At 43.3% G+C, this 21,910-nt stretch overlaps 1 protein-coding gene across 2 annotated transcripts in view; it reads right to left on the bottom strand.

Annotated features, from left to right (window-relative positions):
- Window positions 1–13,516: 13,516 nt before the first annotated feature.
- LOC115160194 (lysophosphatidic acid receptor 1) overlaps window positions 13,517–21,910 on the bottom strand; it is a 70,891-nt gene continuing 62,497 nt past the window's right edge. Inside the window, exon 2 of one of the 2 annotated variants that reach the window (XM_029710580.1) lies at window positions 13,517–13,880. In XM_029710580.1, the coding sequence (XP_029566440.1) occupies window positions 13,573–13,880 (308 nt within the window). In that variant the 3' untranslated portion in view covers window positions 13,517–13,572. The remainder of the gene's footprint in view (window positions 13,881–21,910) is intronic. The other variant, XM_029710579.1, reaches the window with a different exon arrangement.

Raw genomic sequence — 21,910 nt, 5'->3', positions numbered from 1 at the left:
GTAGTACTGTGTGCCTCCCATAGTCTGCTCTGGACTTGGGGACTGTGAAGAGACCTCTTGTGGAAAGTCTTGTGGGGTATGCATGTGTAACAGTGTAGGTTCCGTCCCTCTCTTCGCCCCAACCTGGGCTCGAACCAGGGACCCTTGCACACATCAACAACTGACACCCACGAAGCATCGTTACCCATCGCGCCACAAAAGCCACGGCCCTTGCAACGCAAGGGGAAACCCTACTTCAAGTCTCAGAGCGAGTGACGTCACTGATTGAAACGCTATTAGCGCACACCACCGCTAACTAACTAGCCATTTCACATCGGTTACACATGGGTGTCCGAGCTGTGTGCCAGTCTTTTAGACAGACAGCTCGGTGCATTCAACACATTAATACCTCTCATAAATAAAAGTAGTGATGAAGTCAATCTCCTCCACTTTCAGCCAGGAGAGATTGACATGCATATTATTAATATTAGCTCTCCGTGTACGTCCAAGGGCCAGACGTGCTGTGTGACAAAACTAGGGCCTGTAGGACCTGCCTTGTTGATAGTGTTGATTAGAAGGCAGAGCATAGCTTTATTATAGACAGACAGACTTATCCCCATTTTAGCTACTACTGCATCAATATGTTTTCACCATGACAGTTTATAATCCAGGGTTACTCCAAGCAGTTTAGTCATATCAACTTGCTAAATTTCCACATGATTTATTACAAGATTTAGTTGAGGTTTAGTGAGTGTTTTGTTCCAAATACAATGCTTTTAGTTATAGAAATAATTAGGGCTAACTTATTCCTTGCCACCCACTCTGAAACTAACTGCATCTCTTTGTTGAGTGTTGCAGTCACTTTAGTCGCTGTAGTAGCTGACATGTATAGTGTTGAGTCATCCTCATACATAGACTCTCTGGCTTTACTCAAAGTCAGTGGCATGTCGTTAGTAAAAATTTTAAAAAGCAAGGGGCCTAAACAGCTGCCCTGCGGAATTCCTGATTCTACCTGGATTATATATGAAAGGCTTCCATTAAAGAACACCCTCTGTGTTCTGTTAGACAAGTAACTCTTTATCCACAACACCTAAGTTTTTCCAGCAGCAGACTATGATCGATAATGTCAAAAGCTGCACTGAAGTCTAACAAAACAGCCCCCACAATCATTTTATCATCAATTTCTCTCAGTCAGTCAGTCAGTCATTTGTGTAAGTGCTATGCTTGTTGAATGTCCTTCCCTATAAGCATGCTGAAAGTCTGTTGTCAATTTGTTTACTGTAAAATAGCATTGTATCTGGTCAAACACATTTTTTTCCAGAAGTTTACTAAGGGTTGGGTACAGGCTGATTGGTCAGCTATTTTAGCCAGTAAAGGGGGCTTTACTATTCTTGGGTAGCGGAATGACTTTAGCTTCCCTCCAGGCCTGAGGGCACACGCTGTCTAGTAGGCTTAAATTGAAGATGTGGCAGATAGGAGTGGCAATATCATCCGCTATTATCCTCAGTAATTTTCCATCTGTATTGTCAGACCCCGGTGGCTTGTCATTGTTGATAGACAACAATATGTTTTTCCCTCTTCCACACTGACTTTACGGAATTCAAAAGTACAATTCTTGTCTTTCATAATTTGGTCCGATATATTTGGATGTGTAGTGTCAGAGTTTGTTGCTGGCATGTCATCCCAAAGTTTGCTTATCTTGCCAATGAAAAAGTCATTAAAGTAGTTGGTAATATAAGTGGGTTTTGTGATGAATGATCCGTCTGATTCAATGAATGAAGGAGCCGAGTTGGCTTTTATTTCCCAAAATGTTATTTAAGGTGCCCCAAAGCTTTTTATTATCATTCTTAATATACTTTATCTTTGGTTCATAGTGTAGTTTCTTTTTCTTTTAATTTAGTTTAGTCACATGATTCCTTAACTTGCAGTACGTTTGCCAATCAGTTGGGCTGCCAGGCTTAATTGTCATACCTTTAGCCTCATCCCTCTCAACCATACAATTTTCAATTCCTCATCAATCCACAGGGATTTAACAGTTTTTACAGTCATTTTCTTAATGGGTGCGTGCTTATTAGTAACTGGAATAAGTAGTTTCATAAATGTGTCAAGTGCAGTGTCTGGTTGCTCCTCATTACACACCATAGACCAGCAAATATTCTTCACATCATCAACATATAAATCACTACGAAACTTCTTGTATGACCTCTTATACACTATATTAGGCCCAGCATTTGGAACTTTGGTTTTCCTAGATATGGCTACTATATTGTGATCACTACATCCTATGGATGTGGGTACTGCTTGAAAGCAAATATCTGCAGCATTAGTAAAGATGTGATCAATACATGTTGATGATTTAATTCCTGTGCTGTTTGTAACCACCCTGGTAGGTTGATTAATAACTTGAACCAGGTTGCAGGCACTGTTTACAGTTTGAAGTTTTTTCCTGAGAGGGCAGCTTGATGATAGCCAGTCAATATTTAAATCACACAGAAAATATACTTCTCTGTTGATTTCACATACATTATCAAGCATTTCACACATTAACCAGATACTGACTGTTAGCACTTGGTGGTCTGTAGCAGCTTCCCACAAAAAATGGGCTTTAGGTGAGGCAGATGTTTCTCACCATAGAGCTGCCTATGATGACAGCTGGTGATGTTGAACGGGCCGGTCTCTCAGGCAGCCTCACGGAGCTCCGAGGATCTGAACCCGAGGTAGAAGCCACCGGAGAGGGAGACAGAGCCGAGGACGAAGACACAGGTACCTCCAGATCCGATCTTGATTGGGAAGCCACCAAGGACGAAGGCACTGGAACCTCTGGATCAGTCAATATGGGGAGGGATAACCCCTGTATATTCTGGACCAGGAATCAGTCAATATGGGGAGGGAGAAACCCTGTGTATTCTGGACCAGGATCAGGTATCAGTCAATATGTGGAGGGAGGAACCCTGTGTATTCTGGACCAGGATCAGGTATCAGTCAATATGTGGAGGGAGGAACCCTGTGTATTCTGGACCAGGATCAGGTATCAGAAAATATGTGGAGGGAGGAACCCTGTGTATTCTGGACCAGGATCAGGTATCAGTCAATATGGGGAGGGAGAAACCCTGTGTATTCTGGACCAGGATCAGTCAATATGGGGAGGGAGAAACCCTGTGTATTCTGGACCAGGATCAGGTATCAGTCAATATGTGGAGGGAGGAACCCTGTGTATTCTGGACCAGGATCAGGTATCAGTCAATATGTGGAGGGAGGAACCCTGTGTATTCTGGACCAGGATCAGTCAATATGGGGAGGGAGAAACCCTGTGTATTCTGGACCAGGATCAGTCAATATGGGGAGGGGGAAACCCTGTGTATTCTGGACCAGGATCAGTCAATATGGGGAGGGAGAAACCCTGTGTATTCTGGACCAGGATCAGTCAATATGGGGAGGGATAACCCCTGTATATTCTGGACCAGGATCAGTCAATATGGGGAGGGAGAAACCCTGTGCATTCTGGACCAGGATCAGTCAATATGGGGAGGGAGAAACCCTGTGTATTCTGGACCAGGATCAGGTATCAGTCAATATGAGGAGGGGGAAACCCTGTGTATTCTGGACCAGGATCAGTCAATATGGGGCGGAGGAAACCCTGTGTATTCTGGACCAGGATCAGGTATCAGTCAATATGGGGAGGAAGGGCTGAACACTCTGACATGGTACCATGGTAACCCCATTACCAGCAGACAGGAAGGTATGAACACTCTGACATGTTACCATGGTAACCCCATTACCAGCAGACAGGAAGGGCTGAACACTCTGACATGTTACCATGGTAACCCCATTACCAGCAGACAGGAAGATATGACCACTCTGGCATGTTACCATGGTAACCCCATTACCAGCAGACCGGAAGCAGTATCTGTATCGATTGGGAATGACAATTAAAAGGTGCACATTGTTATATTAGCAGGACACTTATTCTATGGTATTATGTAAAGGGTGGTTTATTCTACATGGACCTGTTACTACATTTGAAAGTTATCAAAACACTGAGTTTAGAATATCTACATATATTCTACAATTGCATTCTTCTCATATTACTCTGTAGACTACTGACCTAGTCAAAGCTCTCTCTGGCATCTCACCATACATCTGCCTGTAGTTATTGAACTGAACCTGCAGGAGGTTTGTTTGTTGTGAATGAGTGGGAGGAAACAGCTGCAGGCAAGGTTCTGACAGATGGGTGTGTCTTGGTGTTGGCAAGGACATCAAACTACACATTACATTACAGACATTTTAGTCATTTAGCAGATGCTCTTATCCAGAGCGACTTACAGTAGTGAATGCATACATTTCATTTCATGCATTTTTTTTTGTACTGACCCCCGTGGGAATCAAACCCACAACCCTGGCGTTGCAAACACCATGCTCTACCAACTGAGCCACAGGGATGACCACACCCCCAACTCACGTTTGGCTTCTGTCATGGCCGCCAGTACTTCTTCCAGCTGCTTCATGAGTACGTTTGTTTATTATCTAGCTGTATTGTATCCAGGTCCCCAGGGCCGGCCGTAGCCTTTTGGGGGCCCTAAGCAAGATTTGGTTGGGAGGCCCCACCACATCACAGCAAAATATTTTTGTGCCCCCCCTCTTGATGTTGGAGAGAAAAATCTGTTTTATAGTTTATTTCCTGCAATTCTGTGAACTGTCACGTGCAAGTTTTAAATTAACACAATACCTGTTAGTAAAGGTGTCAGCTAGAGATGACCTGCAGGAGCATGCTGGGATTTGTAGTTTTGCATGATTGTCTACTTTGATGCCAATTAGTGTTTTCAAATCTGAGAGTAAATAGAGCCAAATATATTGATAAACGGAATCTTGTCCGAGAGAGATTTACATGGTTATCAAAATGGCACGCCAGGGTTAGACTACATGAAACACAGACCTTATTTGAAGTGTTACTAAAATTCCCAATGGGAAGAATGAATGGTGGAAAATTGACTGTAACCATTTCCCTGTTTCACCACTAGGTTGAATAGGTACACACCTCCACTGTGGGGCTCTATACACAGCATATACAGTTGAAGTCAGAAGTATACATACACTTAAGTTGGAGTCAATAAAAATTGTTTTTCAACCACTCCACAAATTTCATGTTAACAAACTATAGTTTTGGTAAGTCGGTTAGGACATCTACTTTGTGCATGACACAAGTAATTTTTCCAACAATTGTTTTCAGACAGATTATTTCACTTATAATTCACTGTATCACAATTCCAGTGGGTCAAAAGTTTACATGCACTAAGTTGACTGTGCCTTTAAACAGCTTGGAAAATTCCAGAAAATTATGTCATGGCTTTAGAAGCTTCTGATAGGCTAATTGACATAATTTGAGTCAATTGGAGGTGTACCTGTGGATGTATTTCAAGGCCTACCTTCAAACTCAGTGCCTCTTTGCTTGACATCATGGGAAAATCAAAAGAAATCAGCCAAGACCTCAGAAAAAAATTGTACACCTCAACAAGTCTGGTTCATCCTTGGGAGCAATTTCCAAATGCCTGAAGGTACCATGTTCATCTCTACAAACAATAGTATGCAAGTATAAACACCATGGGACCACGCAGCCATCATACCTCTCAGGAAGGAGATGCAATCTGTCTCCTAGAGATGAACGTACTTTGGTGCGAAAAGTGCAAATCAATCCCAGAACAACAGCAAAGGACCTTGTGAAGATGCTGGAGAAAACAGGTACAAAAGTATCTATATCCACAGTAAAACGAGTCCCACATCGACATAACCTGAAAGGCCGCTCAGCAAGGAAGAAGCCACTGCTCCAAAACCACCCCAAAAAAGCCAGACTACGTTTTGCAACTGCACATGGGGACAAAGATAATTCTTTTTGGAGAAATGTCCTCTGGTCTGATGAAACAAAAATAGAACTGTTTGGCCATAATGACCATCGTTATGTTTGGAGGAAAAAGGGGGAGGCCTGCAAGCCGAAGAACACCATCCAACCATGAAGCACGGGGGTGGCAGGATCATGTGGTGGGGGAACTTTGCTGCAGGAAGGACTGGTGCACTTCACAAAATAGATGGCATCATGAGGCAGAAAAATTATGTGGATATATTGAAGCAATATCTCAAGACATCAGTCAGGAAGTTAAAGCTTGGTCGCAAATGGGTCTTCCAAATGAACAATGACCCCAAGCATACTTCCAAAGTTGTGGCAAAATGGCCTAAGGGCAACACTGTCAAGGTATTGGAGTGTCCATCACAAAGCCCTGACCTCAATCCTATAGAAAATTTGTGGGCAGAACTGAAAAAGCGTGTGTGAGCAAGGAGGCCTACAAACCTGACTCAGTTACACCAGCTCTGTCAGGAGGAATGGGTCAAAATTCACCTAACTTATTGTGGGAAGCTTGTGGAGGGCTACCCGAAACGTTTGACCCAAGTTAAACAATTTAAAGGCAATGCTACCAAATACTAATTGAGTGTATGTAAACTTCTGACCCACTGGGAATGTGATGAAATAAATAAAAGCTGAAATAAATCATTCTCTCTACTATCATTCTGACATTTCACGTTCTTAAAATAAAGTGGTGATCCTAACTGACCTAAGACAGGGATTTTTTACTAGGATTAAATGTCAGGTATTGTGAAAAACTGAGTTTAAGTGTGCTGTCATGGCCAAAAGTTTTGAGAATGACACAAATATTAATTTTCACAAAGTCTGCTGCCTCAGTTTGTATGATGGCAATTTGCATATACTCCAGAATGAAGAGTGGTCAGATGAATTGCAATTAATTGAAAAGTCCCTCACTGCACGCACAGTGAGGCGAAGACTTTTGGAAGATGGCCTGGTGTCAAGAAGGGCAGCAAAGAAGCCACTTCTCTCCAGGAAAAACATCAGGGACAGACTGATATTCTTCAAAAGGTACAGGGATTGAACTGCTGAGGACTGGGGTAAAGACATTTTCTCTGATGAATCCCCTTTCCGACTGTTTGGGGCATCTGGAAAAAAGCTTGTCCGGAGAAGACAAGGTGAGCGCTACCATCAGTCCTGTGTCATGCCAACAGTAAAGCATCCTGAGACCATTCATGTGTGGGGTTGCTTCTCAGCCAAGGGAGTGGGCTCACTCACAATTTTGCCTAAGAACACAGCCATGAATAAAGAATGGTACCAACACATCCTCCGAGACCAACTTCTCCCAACCATCCAGGAACAGTTTGGTGACGAACAATGCCTTTTCCAGCATGATGGAGCACCTTGCCATAAGGCAGAAGTGATAACTAAGTGGCTCGGGGAACAAAACATCGATATTTTGGGTCCATGGCCAGGAAACTCCCCAGACCTTAATCCCATTGAGAACTTGTGGTCAATCCTCAAGAGGCGGGTGAACAAATCAAAACCCACAAATTCTGACAAACTCCAAGCATTGATTATGCAAGAATGGGCTGCCATCAGTCAGGATGTGGCCCAGAAGTTAATTGACAGAATGCCAGGGTGGATTGCAGAGGTCTTGAAAAAGAAGGGTCAACACTGCAAACTTTGACTCTTTGCATCAACTTCAATGTCATTGTCAATTAAAGCTGTCGTGGACGAATCAGAATTAGTTGGGTAACATAGATAATTAAGATGTTTTATTAGTATAATATGCTTATGTGAGATACTTGTCATTAGAAAGTGTCCTTTGACTCTGGAATGTTTCAGTTACACATTTCCCTTTTCTGGGGCTCAGACACTGTGGGCCCAGAGAGGGGAAGAGGTCAGACTTGTCTTTTACTTGTCTCTGTTGCTCTGCAGAATATCAGCAAGAGAGGAGGACAGAATGAAATATTGTCTTCATATGTGAATGTCTCTTCACCTATGCTTAAACCATGTGAAGGGATGGCGTGATTAATGGGGAACCAATGACTTGTCTCCATAATGTCTGTGAGCAAGTCACACCCTCCTTTTCTTTATTGTGGGGAGGATTATGGCAGTAAATGGACCCTTGTATGTCCTCTCTTAGATCTCACACTTATCCTGTGATAATATATGGCCTAGAGGCTCAATCCCCCCAGTGAGCCTGTCCAGGAGTGGGGTCAAGAGAGGGTTTGCTTGAGATGGGAGTATCTAGAGTTGACAATTGATATATGCCATTGGATGAAATAGTTCTGTTCTATACCGTACCAGGGAGGGACAGTTCTAAGGAGACCAGATACTGGGCTATACCATTAATCCTGTTGACATAGCAGTTACTGTCTGATGTGTTTTATTGATATCTGTCATACAAAACTTAACCTTTGTGAACTGTTACTAAGTATCTGTGGTTTGTCAATGTACGTTGAAGGGGCTGTATCGTTGCTATAAAAGATCCCTGTAGCCATTCTGCAATCACCTCATTAAATGATTCATTCGAGAGAATGCATTATTGGGGGTCAAGAACTTTTGCAAAAGTATCTTAAGTATTAAAGATGTAGTTTTAACTCGGACTGGTGTGTTTATAAATCCTCATTTGGTAATGCGGAAATTAGCCACCACAAAGCCTTTGACACTTATGAAATGCTTGTAATTATACTTCAGTATTCCATAGTAACATCTGACAAAAATATCTCAAGACACTGAAGCAGCAAACTTTGTGGAAATTAATATTTGTGTCATTCTCAAAACTTTTGGCCACGACTGTATTTGGCTAAGGTGTATGTAAACTTCGTTTTAGTAACGTGCTGAGCTGATGGAGGAATTTAGTAATGTGCTGAGCTGATGGAGGAATTTAGTAACGTACTGAGCTGATGGAGGAATTTAGTAACGTACTGAGCTGATGGAGGAATTTAGTAACGTACTGAGCTGATGGAGGAATTTAGTAACGTACTGAGCTGATGGAGGCATTTAGTAACGTACTGAGCTGATGGAGGCATTTAGTAACGTGCTGGAGGATGAAAGATAACACCTGGGCTGTTTTATGCGACAGATTTAAATGATGCACATAAAAGAGGAGAGGGACACAAATCAGATGAAGGCTGCTGGAAAAACTTCAAAGGCAAAAGCCAAAAAGAATTCAGCAGACGAGAGGCGGAAGCTATTTCAGACCAGATTCTCTCTCACAGAACATATGTGTTGATACCCGAACAGTTAACCCTATGATGACGACGGACAACTCATCCCACAAATATTTAGTAAGCATAAATAACTGGTTAACATCAATGACTACGATGCACGTTAAAAAATAAACAGTGGTGTAAAGTACTTAAGTTAAAATACATTAAAGTACCACAAGTCGTTTTTTGGGGGGTATCTTGTACTTTACTATTTATATATTGGACAACTTTTATTTTTACTTCACTACATTCCTAAAGAAAATACATACATAAAAAAAAAAACGTTTTACTCCATACATTTTCCCTGACACGCAAAAGTACTCGTTACTTTTTGAATGCTTAGCAGGACAGGAAACTGGTCCAAATCCAGGCACTTATCGAGATAATCCCCACTGCATCTGATCTGGCGGACTCACTAAAACACAAATGCTTCATTTGTAAATGTCGTCTGCGTGTTGGAGTTTGACCCTGGCTAACTGTCAATTTAAAAAACAAGAAAATGGTGCCACTTGGTTTGCTTAATACAAGGAATATTAAATGACTTATACTTTTACTTTTGATACTTAAGAACATTTAAAACTAAATACTTTTACTCAAGTAGTATCTTACTGGCTGACTTTTACTTGAGTTATTTTCTATTAAGATATCTTTACTTTTACTACAGTGTGACAATTACTTTTTCCACCACTGAAAACTAACACTAATGCTATTTCACTAGAATGTTACCGTTCTCAGTCCAGTTACAGCATGTTGCATAACGTCATCATTCTACCAAGGTGTATCATAAGCTCTAATTAAATTACAAAAAATGGGAAGTTCTAATATTGAGTTGATTCTCTTTCCTTTAGTTGAGCTGACACCCTGTTGCCGTGGAGAAACAGCAACGCCTGGATCTTGAACTAGCCAGGCCAAGCAAACGCCCAGAACCCGAGACAAACCAGTTCATATTGATGTTTTGGAGCTGGAGGGAGAGAAAAATATTCCGCAGACTGAGATCCTGAGTTTACAAAAAGAGCTACTGCTAATTCAGAAACAGAAACTCCTTCAGAGAAACAAATATGGAAAGAATAATCCTCTTGTTATTTATTAAAACAATGCTTTCCCAAGCAATGTGGTGTCCCTACTCATGTTCTGGTGCGTCCAGTTTCCCCCTTTATGCTACTGAGAATAACAATAGGACTTAATAATACATTTTAATACAGATAATCTTATTAAGAATTGCACTTGTCTATCAAAATATAATATTGCTTTTTACATGTTACAAAATACACACACGTTAGGCTGCAACAATTGTTCTCAATCAAGGTTCTCCTCAACGCATTCACATCTACAGCATGTTGCACCTGGCCATCTTCTCCATTCTCATCAGGTAGGTCCTCCTCAGGTAGATCGTCTCCTTGTCTCTTGCTAAAGTTATACAGAACTGCCACTGCAATAGTGATTGTCAGTGTAGTGTCCATCTTCATGCAGAGCACCACCTGGATTCTAGGGGAGGGAATCTTTTCTTCCACGCTACAAAAACTCTCTCTATGAGATCTCTTGTTCAGGATATGAGAGGTGGTGTGTTCTCTCTCTATGAGATCTCTTGTTCAGGATATGAGAGGTGGTGTATTGTTTCTCTTCAGGTGTCTGGGGGTTTAAAAGGGGAGTCATAAGGTACCCACGACAGGCATATCCACTCTCACCTAGTAGGGGGCCTTCATATGCCCCCCTTTCCAGCATTGCACACAGACAACTATTGTCAAAGATTCTGCTGTCATGGCTGGATCTTGGCCCTCTAGCTAGGATGTTGGTGAGTTGACCTTTGACATCACAGACAGCCTACACGTTGATGAAGCAGTAGGATGTTGGCGAGTTGACCTTTGACATCACAGACAGCCTACACGTTAATGAAGCAGTAACCTTTCCGATTACGGAATAGTTCTCCATTCTCACCACCAGGGTTGGGAATAGGAATTTGTGAACAGTCTATTGCCCTTAGTACACCTGGGAATCTTGCTTTCCTGTAAAATCCATCTGCTGTTTCCTCTGTAGGATTGAACCTTATGTACTGATTCTTCAGACCGGCAATAGCACTGGACACTCTGACTACAATCCTGTAGACGGGTTGACTTGTGGAGTCCAGAAAGGTCCACATCCATCCACCATCTGGAAACATCCAGTTACGTAGAACCACCAGGTGCTGAAGAAGTTGGGGTACAGCCGCGATCCTTTCATTCCCACGCTTGGTCCAACCTTTCTTTCCAGTTGCATTACAGAGTCCTTGGAGAAGCGGCATCTCCTTGAAAACTCATCATTATCATCATAAAACAGGATACAACCTGTCTCTTCATGTTCTCTGAGGAACTCTGTTGTTCTGGTCTCTCCACAGTAGATATCCTGTCATTTTATCAGTTCAACCACCTCAAGTGGCAGTTCACAATTCATCTCCAATCTAAGTTTATATACAAGCTTAAAATTACTCTAAGTTTTAAAGTGAAAACTAAACTTAGATTAGAGGAAGGATTCATTTTAACTAGGATTCGTTTAAAAATAGGTTTAAAGTTTGGTGCAACAAGATGAATAGATAAACTGGGTTAAATCAAAGTTTAAGAGTTCCTCCATGTTGGTCCAACCCACCCTGTATGTTGGGTTTTCCTAGATTTTGGCAGATCCCTGTATTTGGCATGACAATGAGTGAAAGGTAGTTGCATGACAGCACCAACACACTGGCACTCAGGTTAGCTGTATTAGAGGTGATATCACTCAGGTTAGCTGTATTAGAGGTGATATCACTCAGGTTAGCTGTATTAGAGGGGATATCACTCAGGTTAGCTGTATTAGAGGTGATAACACTCAGGTTAGCTGTATTAGAGGCACCCATTCAGATCAATTGCATTAATGCCATCAATACACCTCCTGTAAGCACTGCAGGCCATCTATAGACCCTAAAAGTAGATAGATCTAGAGACAATTTAACAGAGAGACACATCCTTGCATCTGGTCATTGTCCAGGACAGTGTGTTTACCTGAATGTCTGACATTAAAACATCTGGAATGTACACGCTTTATGATCAGTCGTGTTTGATAACGACAGACTTTGGGATGGAATCTGGCCAGAGCCATAGGTAGACGAGAGTTGCGTAAAACAGGTCACCAAGCTTTCAGCCAATGGATCAACATACTTGGCAACAGAAAGTTAAAATGATGAATAGGTCTATGTCCCCAATGGAACTCTATTCCCTTTGTAGTGCACTACTTTAGACCAGGACCAATTTGGGACACATCCCATGTCTTGGCAGACTAACTACTTGGTCTTGGCAGACTTACTTGGTTGGCCCAACAACAGAATACAGACTGTAACAGCTATCTAAATTGTGTGGTCACAATGAAGGCCCAAAAGACCTGGGTAAAAGCTGTTCAGCCATTTAATCAGACCCTTCTTCCTATTGTGATGGTAATATGTTTATAATGATAGTTATGAAGTTTAGTCAGACCCTTCTTCGTATTGTGATGGTAATATGTTTATAATGATAGTTAGGAGGTTTAGTAAGAGAGATGGGGGATATAGAGAGCTTCTACAGGTAAATACTTCACATCATCATAGATTAAAGTCTTTAAATAGTTCATGTGGCGTCAACAACACTTTAAAAAAATAGAAAACAAATAACTGAGAACCAATAAGAGTCTTGCAATGAATCTACCCTCTGTTCCGACCCATCTCCATGGCATCACCCTGGTCAATTATAGTAGGTCCAACTGTCCATCTCCTGGCCACTCACCTCCCTGGCCCCAGCATGCCCTCGTCCCCCCCACCCATCTCATGGCCACCGCTGGGCTGGGCTCCACACTGCAGCCCCCTCTCCTCTGGTCTCTAGCCCCAGTCCCTCTCATCTCCAGCCCTAGTCCTTCTCCTCTCAGCTCCAGCCCCTCTCCTCTCCTCCTGTCTCCAGCCCCTCTCCTCTCCTCCTGTCTCCAGCCCCTCTCCTCTCCTCTCAGCTCCAGTCCCTCTCCTCTCAGCTCCAGCCCCTCTCATCTCCTCCTGTCTCCAGCCCCTCTCCTCTCCTCTCAGCTCCAGTCCCTCTCCTCTCAGCGCCAGTCCCTCTCCTCTCAGCGCCAGTCCCTCTCCTCTCAGCGCCAGTCCCTCTCCTCTCAGCGCCAGTCCCTCTCCTCTCAGCGCCAGTCCCTCTCCTCTCAGCTCCAGTCCCTCTCCTCTCAGCTCCAGTCCCTCTCCTCTCAGCGCCAGTCCCTCTCCTCTCCTCCCGTCTCCAGCTCCAGCCCCTCTCCTCTCCTCCTGTCTCCAGCCCCAGTCCCTCTCCTCTCCTCCCGTCTCCAGCGCCAGTCCCTCTCCTCTCCTCCCGTCTCCAGCTCCAGCCCCTCTCCTCTCCTCCTGTCTCCAGCCCCTCTCCTCTCCTCCTGTCTCCAGCCCCTCTCCTCTCCTCAGCCCCTCTCCTCCTGTCTCCAGCCCCTCTCCTCTCCTCAGCCCCTCTCCTCCTGTCTCCAGCCCCAGTCCCTCTCCTCTCCTCCCATCTCCAGTCCCTCTCCTCAGACCACTGAGTGATCATTGTTTTGTTTCCCTCCACTCAGCACGGTGTGATTGATAGAGGAGGCTGAGCGGTCGGAGCCTTCGGCTGCCGTCCCGTTAACGTTCTCCTGGCGCTGGCAGCACAGGATCTGCTTGAAGGTGGCGCTCATCTCCTTGTCCCGGTAGCTGTAGATGATGGGGTTCATAGCAGAGTTAAACTCAGCCAGAAGCAGGAAGAACTTCTCAAAGTCCAGGACGTTACAGTTGGCACAGAACACATCGAGGAGGATGAGAACCAGGCCTGGAGTCCAGCACACGATGAACGCACCTGGAGGAGGAAAAAGTAAGACTGTTCAGTAAAATCAGATTTCAAAAAAGGAATCAGGAACTGCATTTACAAAGAACACTTTGAATATACATTTTATTGATTCATCTGACCAATAGGAGATGACTCGTTAGAGAACGGGACTGTTGCGTTAATCTTTAAGTTAAAACTTAAAGTATCTAAATGTTGTGTTGTATATTTTGTAGCTTGGACCTTATTTCACATCAGAGGTTTGTTGAGACACAACATGCACTTGAATACAGGGGGGGACATATCTTGGCTGATACATTTAGTAAAATTCACTTACAAACGGTACCACAAAAAAAAATGATAGTGTAAATACTCCATAGGAAACCTATTGAAACATTGTTACTGTCTATTCTGTGTTCCCTCTAAACCCCGCCAAGCGATCCGCCCCATTAGTTTGTGGTATATAAATCCACGTTGTTTCTATGATCGAATCAACAACATATCAGCCCCATTTGAATGCAACAAACCAAAACAAATGTAACTTTGCTAGATTGAGTGTGATTTTGTTGTAGGCAGAGCCAGAGCGCAACGGTCTGTCAATCATCCGCATAGTGAACGAGCTTTTCAGATCAGTTAAGATGCAGAGCCGCGCATGGGAACATTTGTTGATATTCTTTGCTAGTTAGCAAGTTATTAGCCCAATTATAGACGGGGGGTTACTGCTTCCTACAAGAGCACAAAAAACAGTCAGGTAAAAAGCTTATGTCTTAATTAAAGGGGCAGTGTTGTATTTTGAGACAAAATGAATATGTAAATTAGCCAATAGGCAGAGGGGTAGTTTACATTGTCTAATTCCCTGTATGGTAATAATAAACAATTGTATTTGCAAAGTGGCTTCCTGCATTCAACACAATACAATTTACAGTCACGTGGTGCTACAGACCAAGTAAAATGTAAAAACGAATTTAAAAAAGTCTCATGCATTGTAGGTCTGCATTGAACACATATAGACTACTGAAGGCCTGAACACCTCATGTAGACTACTGAAGGCCTGAACACCTCATGTAGACTACTGAAGGCCTGAACACCTCATGTAGACTACTGTAGGCCTGAACACCTCATATAGACTACTGAAGGCCTGAACACCTCATGTAGACTACTGAAGGCCTGAACACCTCATGTAGACTACTGAAGGCCTGAACACCTCATGTAGACTACTGAAGGCCTGAACACCTCATATAGACTACTGTAGGCCTGAACACCTCATATAGACTACTGTAGGCCTGAACACCTCATATAGACTACTGTAGGCCTGAACACCACATATAGACTACTGTAGGCCTGAACACCTCATATAGACTACTGTAGACCTGAACACCTCATATAGACAATTTGTAAGTCGCTCTGGATAAGAGTGTCTGCTAAATGACTTAAATATAAATGTAAATGTAGACTACTGTAGGCCTGAACACCTCATATAGACTACTGTAGACCTGAACACCTCATATAGACTACTGTAGACCTGAACACCTCATATAGACTACTGTAGACCTGAACACCTCATATAGACTACTGTAGGCCTGAACACCTCATATAGACTACTGTAGACCTGAACACTTCATATAGACTACTGTAGGCCTGAACACCTCATATAGACTACTGTAGGCCTGAACACCTCATATAGACTACTGTAGGCCTGAACACCTCATATAGACTACTGTAGGCCTGAACACCTCATTTAGACTACTGTAGGCCTGAACACCTCATATAGACTACTGTAGACCTGAACACCTCTTATATAGACTACTGTAGGCCTGAACACCTCATATAGACTACTGTAGGCCTGAACACCTCATATAGACTACTGTAGGCCTGAACACCTCATATAGACTACTGTAGGCCTGAACACCTCATATAGACTACTGTAGGCCTGAACACCTCATATAGACTACTGTAGGCCTGAACACCTCATATAGACTACTGTAGGCCTGAACATCTCATATAGACTACTGTAGGCCTAACAGTAAGGGTACAGCCTATTGGCTACTGTCTATAACTGTCAGGGTACAGCCTATTGGCTACTGTCTAAAACTGTCAGGTTTCAGCCTATTGGCTACTGAAACTGTCAGGGTACAGCCTATTGGCTACTGTCTATAACTGTCAGGGTACAGCCTATTGGCTACTGAAACTGTCAGGGTTCAGCCTATTGGCTACTGAAACTGTCAGGGTTCAGCCTATTGGCTACTGAAACTGTCAGGGTACAGCCTATTGGCTACTGTCTAACACTGGTCAGGGTTCAGCCTATTGGCTACTGTCTAACACTGTCAGGGTTCAGCCTATTGGCTACTGTCTAAAACTGGTCAGGGTTCAGCCTATTGGCTACTGAAACTGTCAGGGTACAGCCTATTGGCTACTGTCTAACACTGTCAGGGTTCAGCCTATTGGCTACTGTCTAAAACTGGTCAGGGTTCAGCCTATTGGCTACTGTCTAACACTGTTAGGGTTCAGCCTATTGGCTACTGTCTAAACCTGTAAGGGTTCAGCCTATTGGCTACTGTCTAAAACTGTCAGGGTTCAGCCTATTGGCTACTGTCTAAAACTAAGGGTTACAGCCTCAGTGTTCACTGTAAACGCACACTGGAAGTTGCACAAAATTCTCACAACATTCAAGTTTCCTCTCACAAAACCTACAATTTGCTTAGTGCCCAAAACGTTAGACATGACCATTTAAGTTGACAGTCGATGGTGGGTGGACAGGCGGCCATCTTTGTGGTAGTAATTACGAAGTTCAAATTCTATTTAATTTCAATGGTGTACCAGCTAAATTACAGTGTTCTGAAGGGATAGGTCCATTCTATGAATTCTGTTTCTATGATTGAAGTGACACCCACCCTGTATTCAAGAGCATGCTGTGTCTCAACCGATGGCGGGCACGACACAAAAACCTCAAATGATGTAAAGTAGGGTCTAAGCTACATCAGAAAAAAATCTGAGTATACACGTTTTTAGATAATTGCCGTTAAAGGTAAAAACAAAAAGTCAGTTTATTTGTATTTTTTGGGACAACCCTGTTTGTAAGCTTTTAAATGATATAAACAGTTGAGTTGATCTTTTTCAGTAACAAAAACATGTCTCATGATATGGTGGGGTTTGCAAAATGAGTCCACTTTAGGCACCTCCATCTCCTGAATGTTTTGGTATTCAGGTCCTAAAATCACTTCCTGACTACTTTTTCCATCTGCAAACATGTATGGAAAGTTTTATTTAAATCAGAAGGGATGCTGTCAAAAAGTGATTGAATTCAAATGAATTCACCTAATACAAGTATACGAGACAAGAATATATGGCTGCGTTTCAAGTGTATTTTCCATATATTATTGTGAGACATGATTATAGAAACAGGAAACATAGGTCTCTACTACTGATACTGATTCACGCAGTCTCCTTCAAACAGGGGCGGCCTGAAAGGTTGCTGGATCGAATCCCTGAGCTGACAAGGTAAAAAATATGTTGTTCTGCCCCTGAACAAGGCAGTTGAGGCACTGTTCCCCGGTAGGCTGTCATTGTAAATAAGAATCTGTTCTTAACTGACTTGCCTAGTTAAATAAAGGTTACATTTAAATAAAAAAAGTTGATGTTGAGATGTGTCTGTTACTTGAACTCTGTGAAGCATTTATTTAGGCTGCAATCTGAGGCTGGTAACTGCTGGCGGGGCTCCCTGCCTGTGCCATCAAACCCTCTACAACTCATCCAGAACGCTGCAGCCCGTCTGGTGTTCAACCTTCCCAAGTTCTCTCACGTCACCCCGCTCCTCCGCTCTCTCCACTGGCTTCCAGTTGAAGCTCGCATCCGCTACAAGACCATGGTGCTTGCCTACGGAGCTGTGAGGGGAATGGCACCTCCATACCTTCAGGCTCTGATCAGTCCCTACACCCAAACGAGGGCACTGCGCTCATCCACCGCTGGCCTGCTGGCCCCCCTACCTCTGAGGAAGCACAGTTCCCGCTCAGCCCAGTCAAAACTGTTCGCTGCTCTGGCACCCCTATGGTGGAACAAGCTCCCTCACGACGCCAGGACAGCGGAGTCAATCACCACCTTCCGGAGACACCTGAAACCCCACCTCTTTAAGGAATACCTGGGACAGGACAAAGTAATCCTTCTAACCCCCCCCCTAAAAGATTTAGATGCACTATTGTAAAGTGGTTGTTCCACTGGATATCATAAGGTGAATGCACCAATTTGTAAGTCGCTCTGGATAAGAGCGTCTGCTAAATGACTTAAATGTAAAATGTAAATGTAACTCTAATGAACTTATCCTCTTCAGCAGAGGGAACTCTGGGTCTTCCTTTCCTGTGGTGGTCCTCATTGAGAGCCAGTTTCATCATAGCACTTGATGGTGTTTGAGACTGCACTTGAAACTTTCAAAGTTCTTGAAATTCTCCGTATTGACTGACCTTCGTGTCATAAAGTAATGATGGACTGTCATTTCTATTTTCTTATTTCAGCTGTTCTTACCATAATATGGACTTGGTATTTTACCAAATAGGGCTATCTTCTGAAAACAGGGCTCTACAGCGCGAGTATTTCACTCGCATTTACCCCTAAAAATAGATATGTGCAAAGAGAAAAAAATATATTTACGAGCACAGTGTGCGATTAAAGATTACAACCTACCGTAATCTATTTTTCCCCCGCTGCTAATTGTTTAAAAACTACAAGTCACACATTCCACAAGCAGCATGCACCAACCACAGTAGCTTTCTGTGATGAAACAGTCCAGTCAGAGAGAGAAAGGTGACCACTGGAGAATAGTATCGATATAGGCTGTAAATGAACGTGCACACATCGCTAAAAATGAAGCCCATTCAATTTTATTTTAAGCGTAAAAGAGACGAGGAGAAAGAGGAATCCGCAAGGTTCAACTAATGAAGCCTCTTCACAGGGTATACCTGAGGCGGCCTATGTTAGGGATGTTGAAAACAACGTTAGCGAAGCGACCCCCGCTGTAGCCGGTGGAGGGAGAACATATAAATTCAATACGAATTGGCTCAAAATGTTCCCATGGCTAGAGTTAGAAAACAATGTTATGTTCTGCAAATATTGTAGAGGTCAGAAAGTCGTCCTCCGTGTCAGGAAACCCGCATCTGAAAAGAGAGAGCATAGCGAAACATAACATCTCGCGGCGGCAGCATATCCAGTGCAGAGATCTGTACCTGATGAGACAGGAGAAACCATCAGACACGATGTCAGCAGCCGTGAGGAGTAGAGGAGGCAGATGAAAATAAAGATACACTTCATTGCGAAAGAATAAGAACCTTTTGTCAAATTTGGGCAGTTTATCAGACTCCACCACAAAAACGGAGTTGACATTAATCCCACAATGATGTAAGATGTGCAGAGATGATCGGTCATATTGCTGACATAATGAGAGAGAGAGAGCCTGTCAGCGAAGCATCTTGCTGTTCTAATAGACGGAGACACTGATATGTCCAACACCGAATGAGAGATTGTCTACATGCGCTTGTTGGAGGATGGGAAGCCAGTCAATCTCCTAGTCGGACAACAGACCTTTGAGCACTCTCATGCCATTGGTAAATTGTTCCTCTTTATAGGCTTTATTCTTGTGTAAAGTTTCATCATTATTCATAATGGAGATCGTTTAGTTTGTCAGAAATACTTTTGTATAATTTCTTTTTTTGTTGTGTGTTGTCATTCGAGGTGTTTTGGATGCCACCAAGGCCACATTTCGTGCTGTTTGCCCAGAGGAGGATGGAGGGTCATGGATGAAGAGGTGCATCTCCTTGGGGCAGATGGTGCCTCTGTGAACATGGGCCACCGTGGGGGAGTGATTGCACCACCTGCAGAGAGAGGCAGGGGGGCATATAATCCCAAATCCACTGTATGCCACATAGGTTTGTAACTAATAAATTCTCTATGATTTAGTTTTATTTGCTAGCAGAGAATGTTAAACAATACTGTGTGTGTTTGTCTGTGTGCGTGCACTAAGTGCTGGAATGGTAAATACCACAGAATTATTGTTTTCTGTTGGCACAAGAGACAGGGGGGAAAGGAGGGTGTCCAGACCCCAGTGGAGTCTTTCAGAGTACTAATTCCTGACACATGGCCAGAAGACCAGGCCAGCCTTCTCACCTTCGGCGATGATGGTGTGGCAGACCTGATGAGGCATTTCAAGGAGCCTCTAGCGAGTTAAGGATTTATTTGACACTGCATTGCCATATGAGACAATGTTATGTTTGCATACTCACTCTGTTCAATCCTGCAGATCGGGGTGCAACATGGCTGCAATCCAGGATGAGTGGCAAGGGGCTGAAAATCCTGGTCAGCCACAATTTCAAGGACAAGTCCTACAGTGGCCTCTGGGAGACCATGTTGACAAAGGACCCCTACGGGCACGATTACAAGGTAGACTAACAGTCCTGAGTGGTTATGTATGGTATCCTATGGTTGGGTTTGATAAGTTAATGGAGTTTAAATGAATCTTTTCCCTAGAACATACTGGAGTCGGTACAGCTTATGCTGGTGCTGCCCATTTCAGCCGCCCAGTGTGAGCAAGGCTTCTCTGCTCAGAACCGGATTAAGAATTCAACAAGCTGCTGCCTTGGGGTCTCCACCACCGAAGACCAGATGAGGATCAGCCTGGAGGGGTCTTCAGTCGAGGAGTTCAATCCCACTCCTGCCGTGGACCTCCTGGCTGACCTCTAAGCGTGCCAGACGGCCAACATACAAAAGCAGCTGGACAACTGATATCCTTTGCGTCTAGTAGGCACGGGGTCAATGGGTGATTTTGGTGGTATGTGCTGTTCCACAGATGTGTGTCTCTTAGCACACACACACAGTATAAATATGTATGTAATAAATTGTTTGTTAATAAACTCTATTATATTTTTCACTGTGCTCCTACATTTTTTCATTTGGGAGCGCATGTACTCCTTGGGGAGAAAGTTAGCGTAAGGAGGAAATAAATTCCACAAATTAACAAGGCACACCTGTTAATTAAAATGCATTCCAGGTGATGACCTCATGACGCTGGTTGAGAGAATGCAAAGCTGTCATCAAGGCAAAGGCTGGCTACTTAGAATCTCAAATATAAAATCTATTTTAATTTGTTTAACACTTTTTTGCTTACTACATAATCCCATATGTGGTATTTCATAGTTTTGATGTCTTCACTATTATTCTACAATGTATAATATAAAAGAAAAACCCTGGGATGAGTAGGTGTGTCCAAACTATTGACTGGTACTGTAGGCGTGTCCCAAATAGGACACATACATAGTTAGTAGTTCTCTGTTAAGGACAAGGCCTCTCCTTGGTCCCTCTGAGTAGTTCTCGGACAAGGCCTCTCCTTGGTTCCTCTGAGTAGTTCTCTGTTTAGGACAAGGCCTCTCCTTGGTCCCTCTGAGTAGTTCTCTGTTTAGGACAAGGCCTCTCCTTGGTCCCTCTGAGTAGTTCTCTGTTTAGGACAAGGCCTCTCCTTGGTTCCTCTGAGTAGTTCTCTGTTTAGGACAAGGCCTCTCCTTGGTTCCTCTGAGTAGTTCTCTGTTTAGGACAAGGCCTCTCCTTGGTCCCTCTGAGTAGTTCTCTGTTTAGGACAAGGCTTCTCCTTGGTTCCTCTGAGTAGTTCTCTGTTTAGGACAAGGCCTCTCCTTGGTCCCTCTGAGTAGTTCTCTGTTTAGGACAAGGCCTCTCCTTGGTCCCTCTGACACAATATTATTCTCCTCTTATCTCCAACTAAAGACAACACGTTCTTGACCATCACAGCAACATCATTTATACATATAGCTACAATTCTGCTTTTATCAACATAACATTCTGATTATATCCAAAGACAAAAGATGCATGAAGATTGACGCTCTACGATGTCATTCTGCTGAAAATCTCTGTGTTAAAAAAACAACAATATTCAGACTCAGATGTTATTTTTGTAAGAGAGCAGATCTTCTGTGAAAGCTATTTTCTCTGCTTTATGTTCTGCTCAGCGGGTCTGGCTCTACACCTCACGTCTCAGATATGCCGAGAGAGAGTTAAACAAGCTGTAAGAG

This window comes from Salmo trutta, chromosome 23, assembly GCF_901001165.1.
Source record: "Salmo trutta chromosome 23, fSalTru1.1, whole genome shotgun sequence".
Lineage (NCBI taxonomy): Eukaryota > Metazoa > Chordata > Actinopteri > Salmoniformes > Salmonidae > Salmo > Salmo trutta.
The sequence above is the reverse complement of the archived record's forward strand: the minus strand, read 5'-3'. Positions and strand labels throughout refer to the sequence as shown.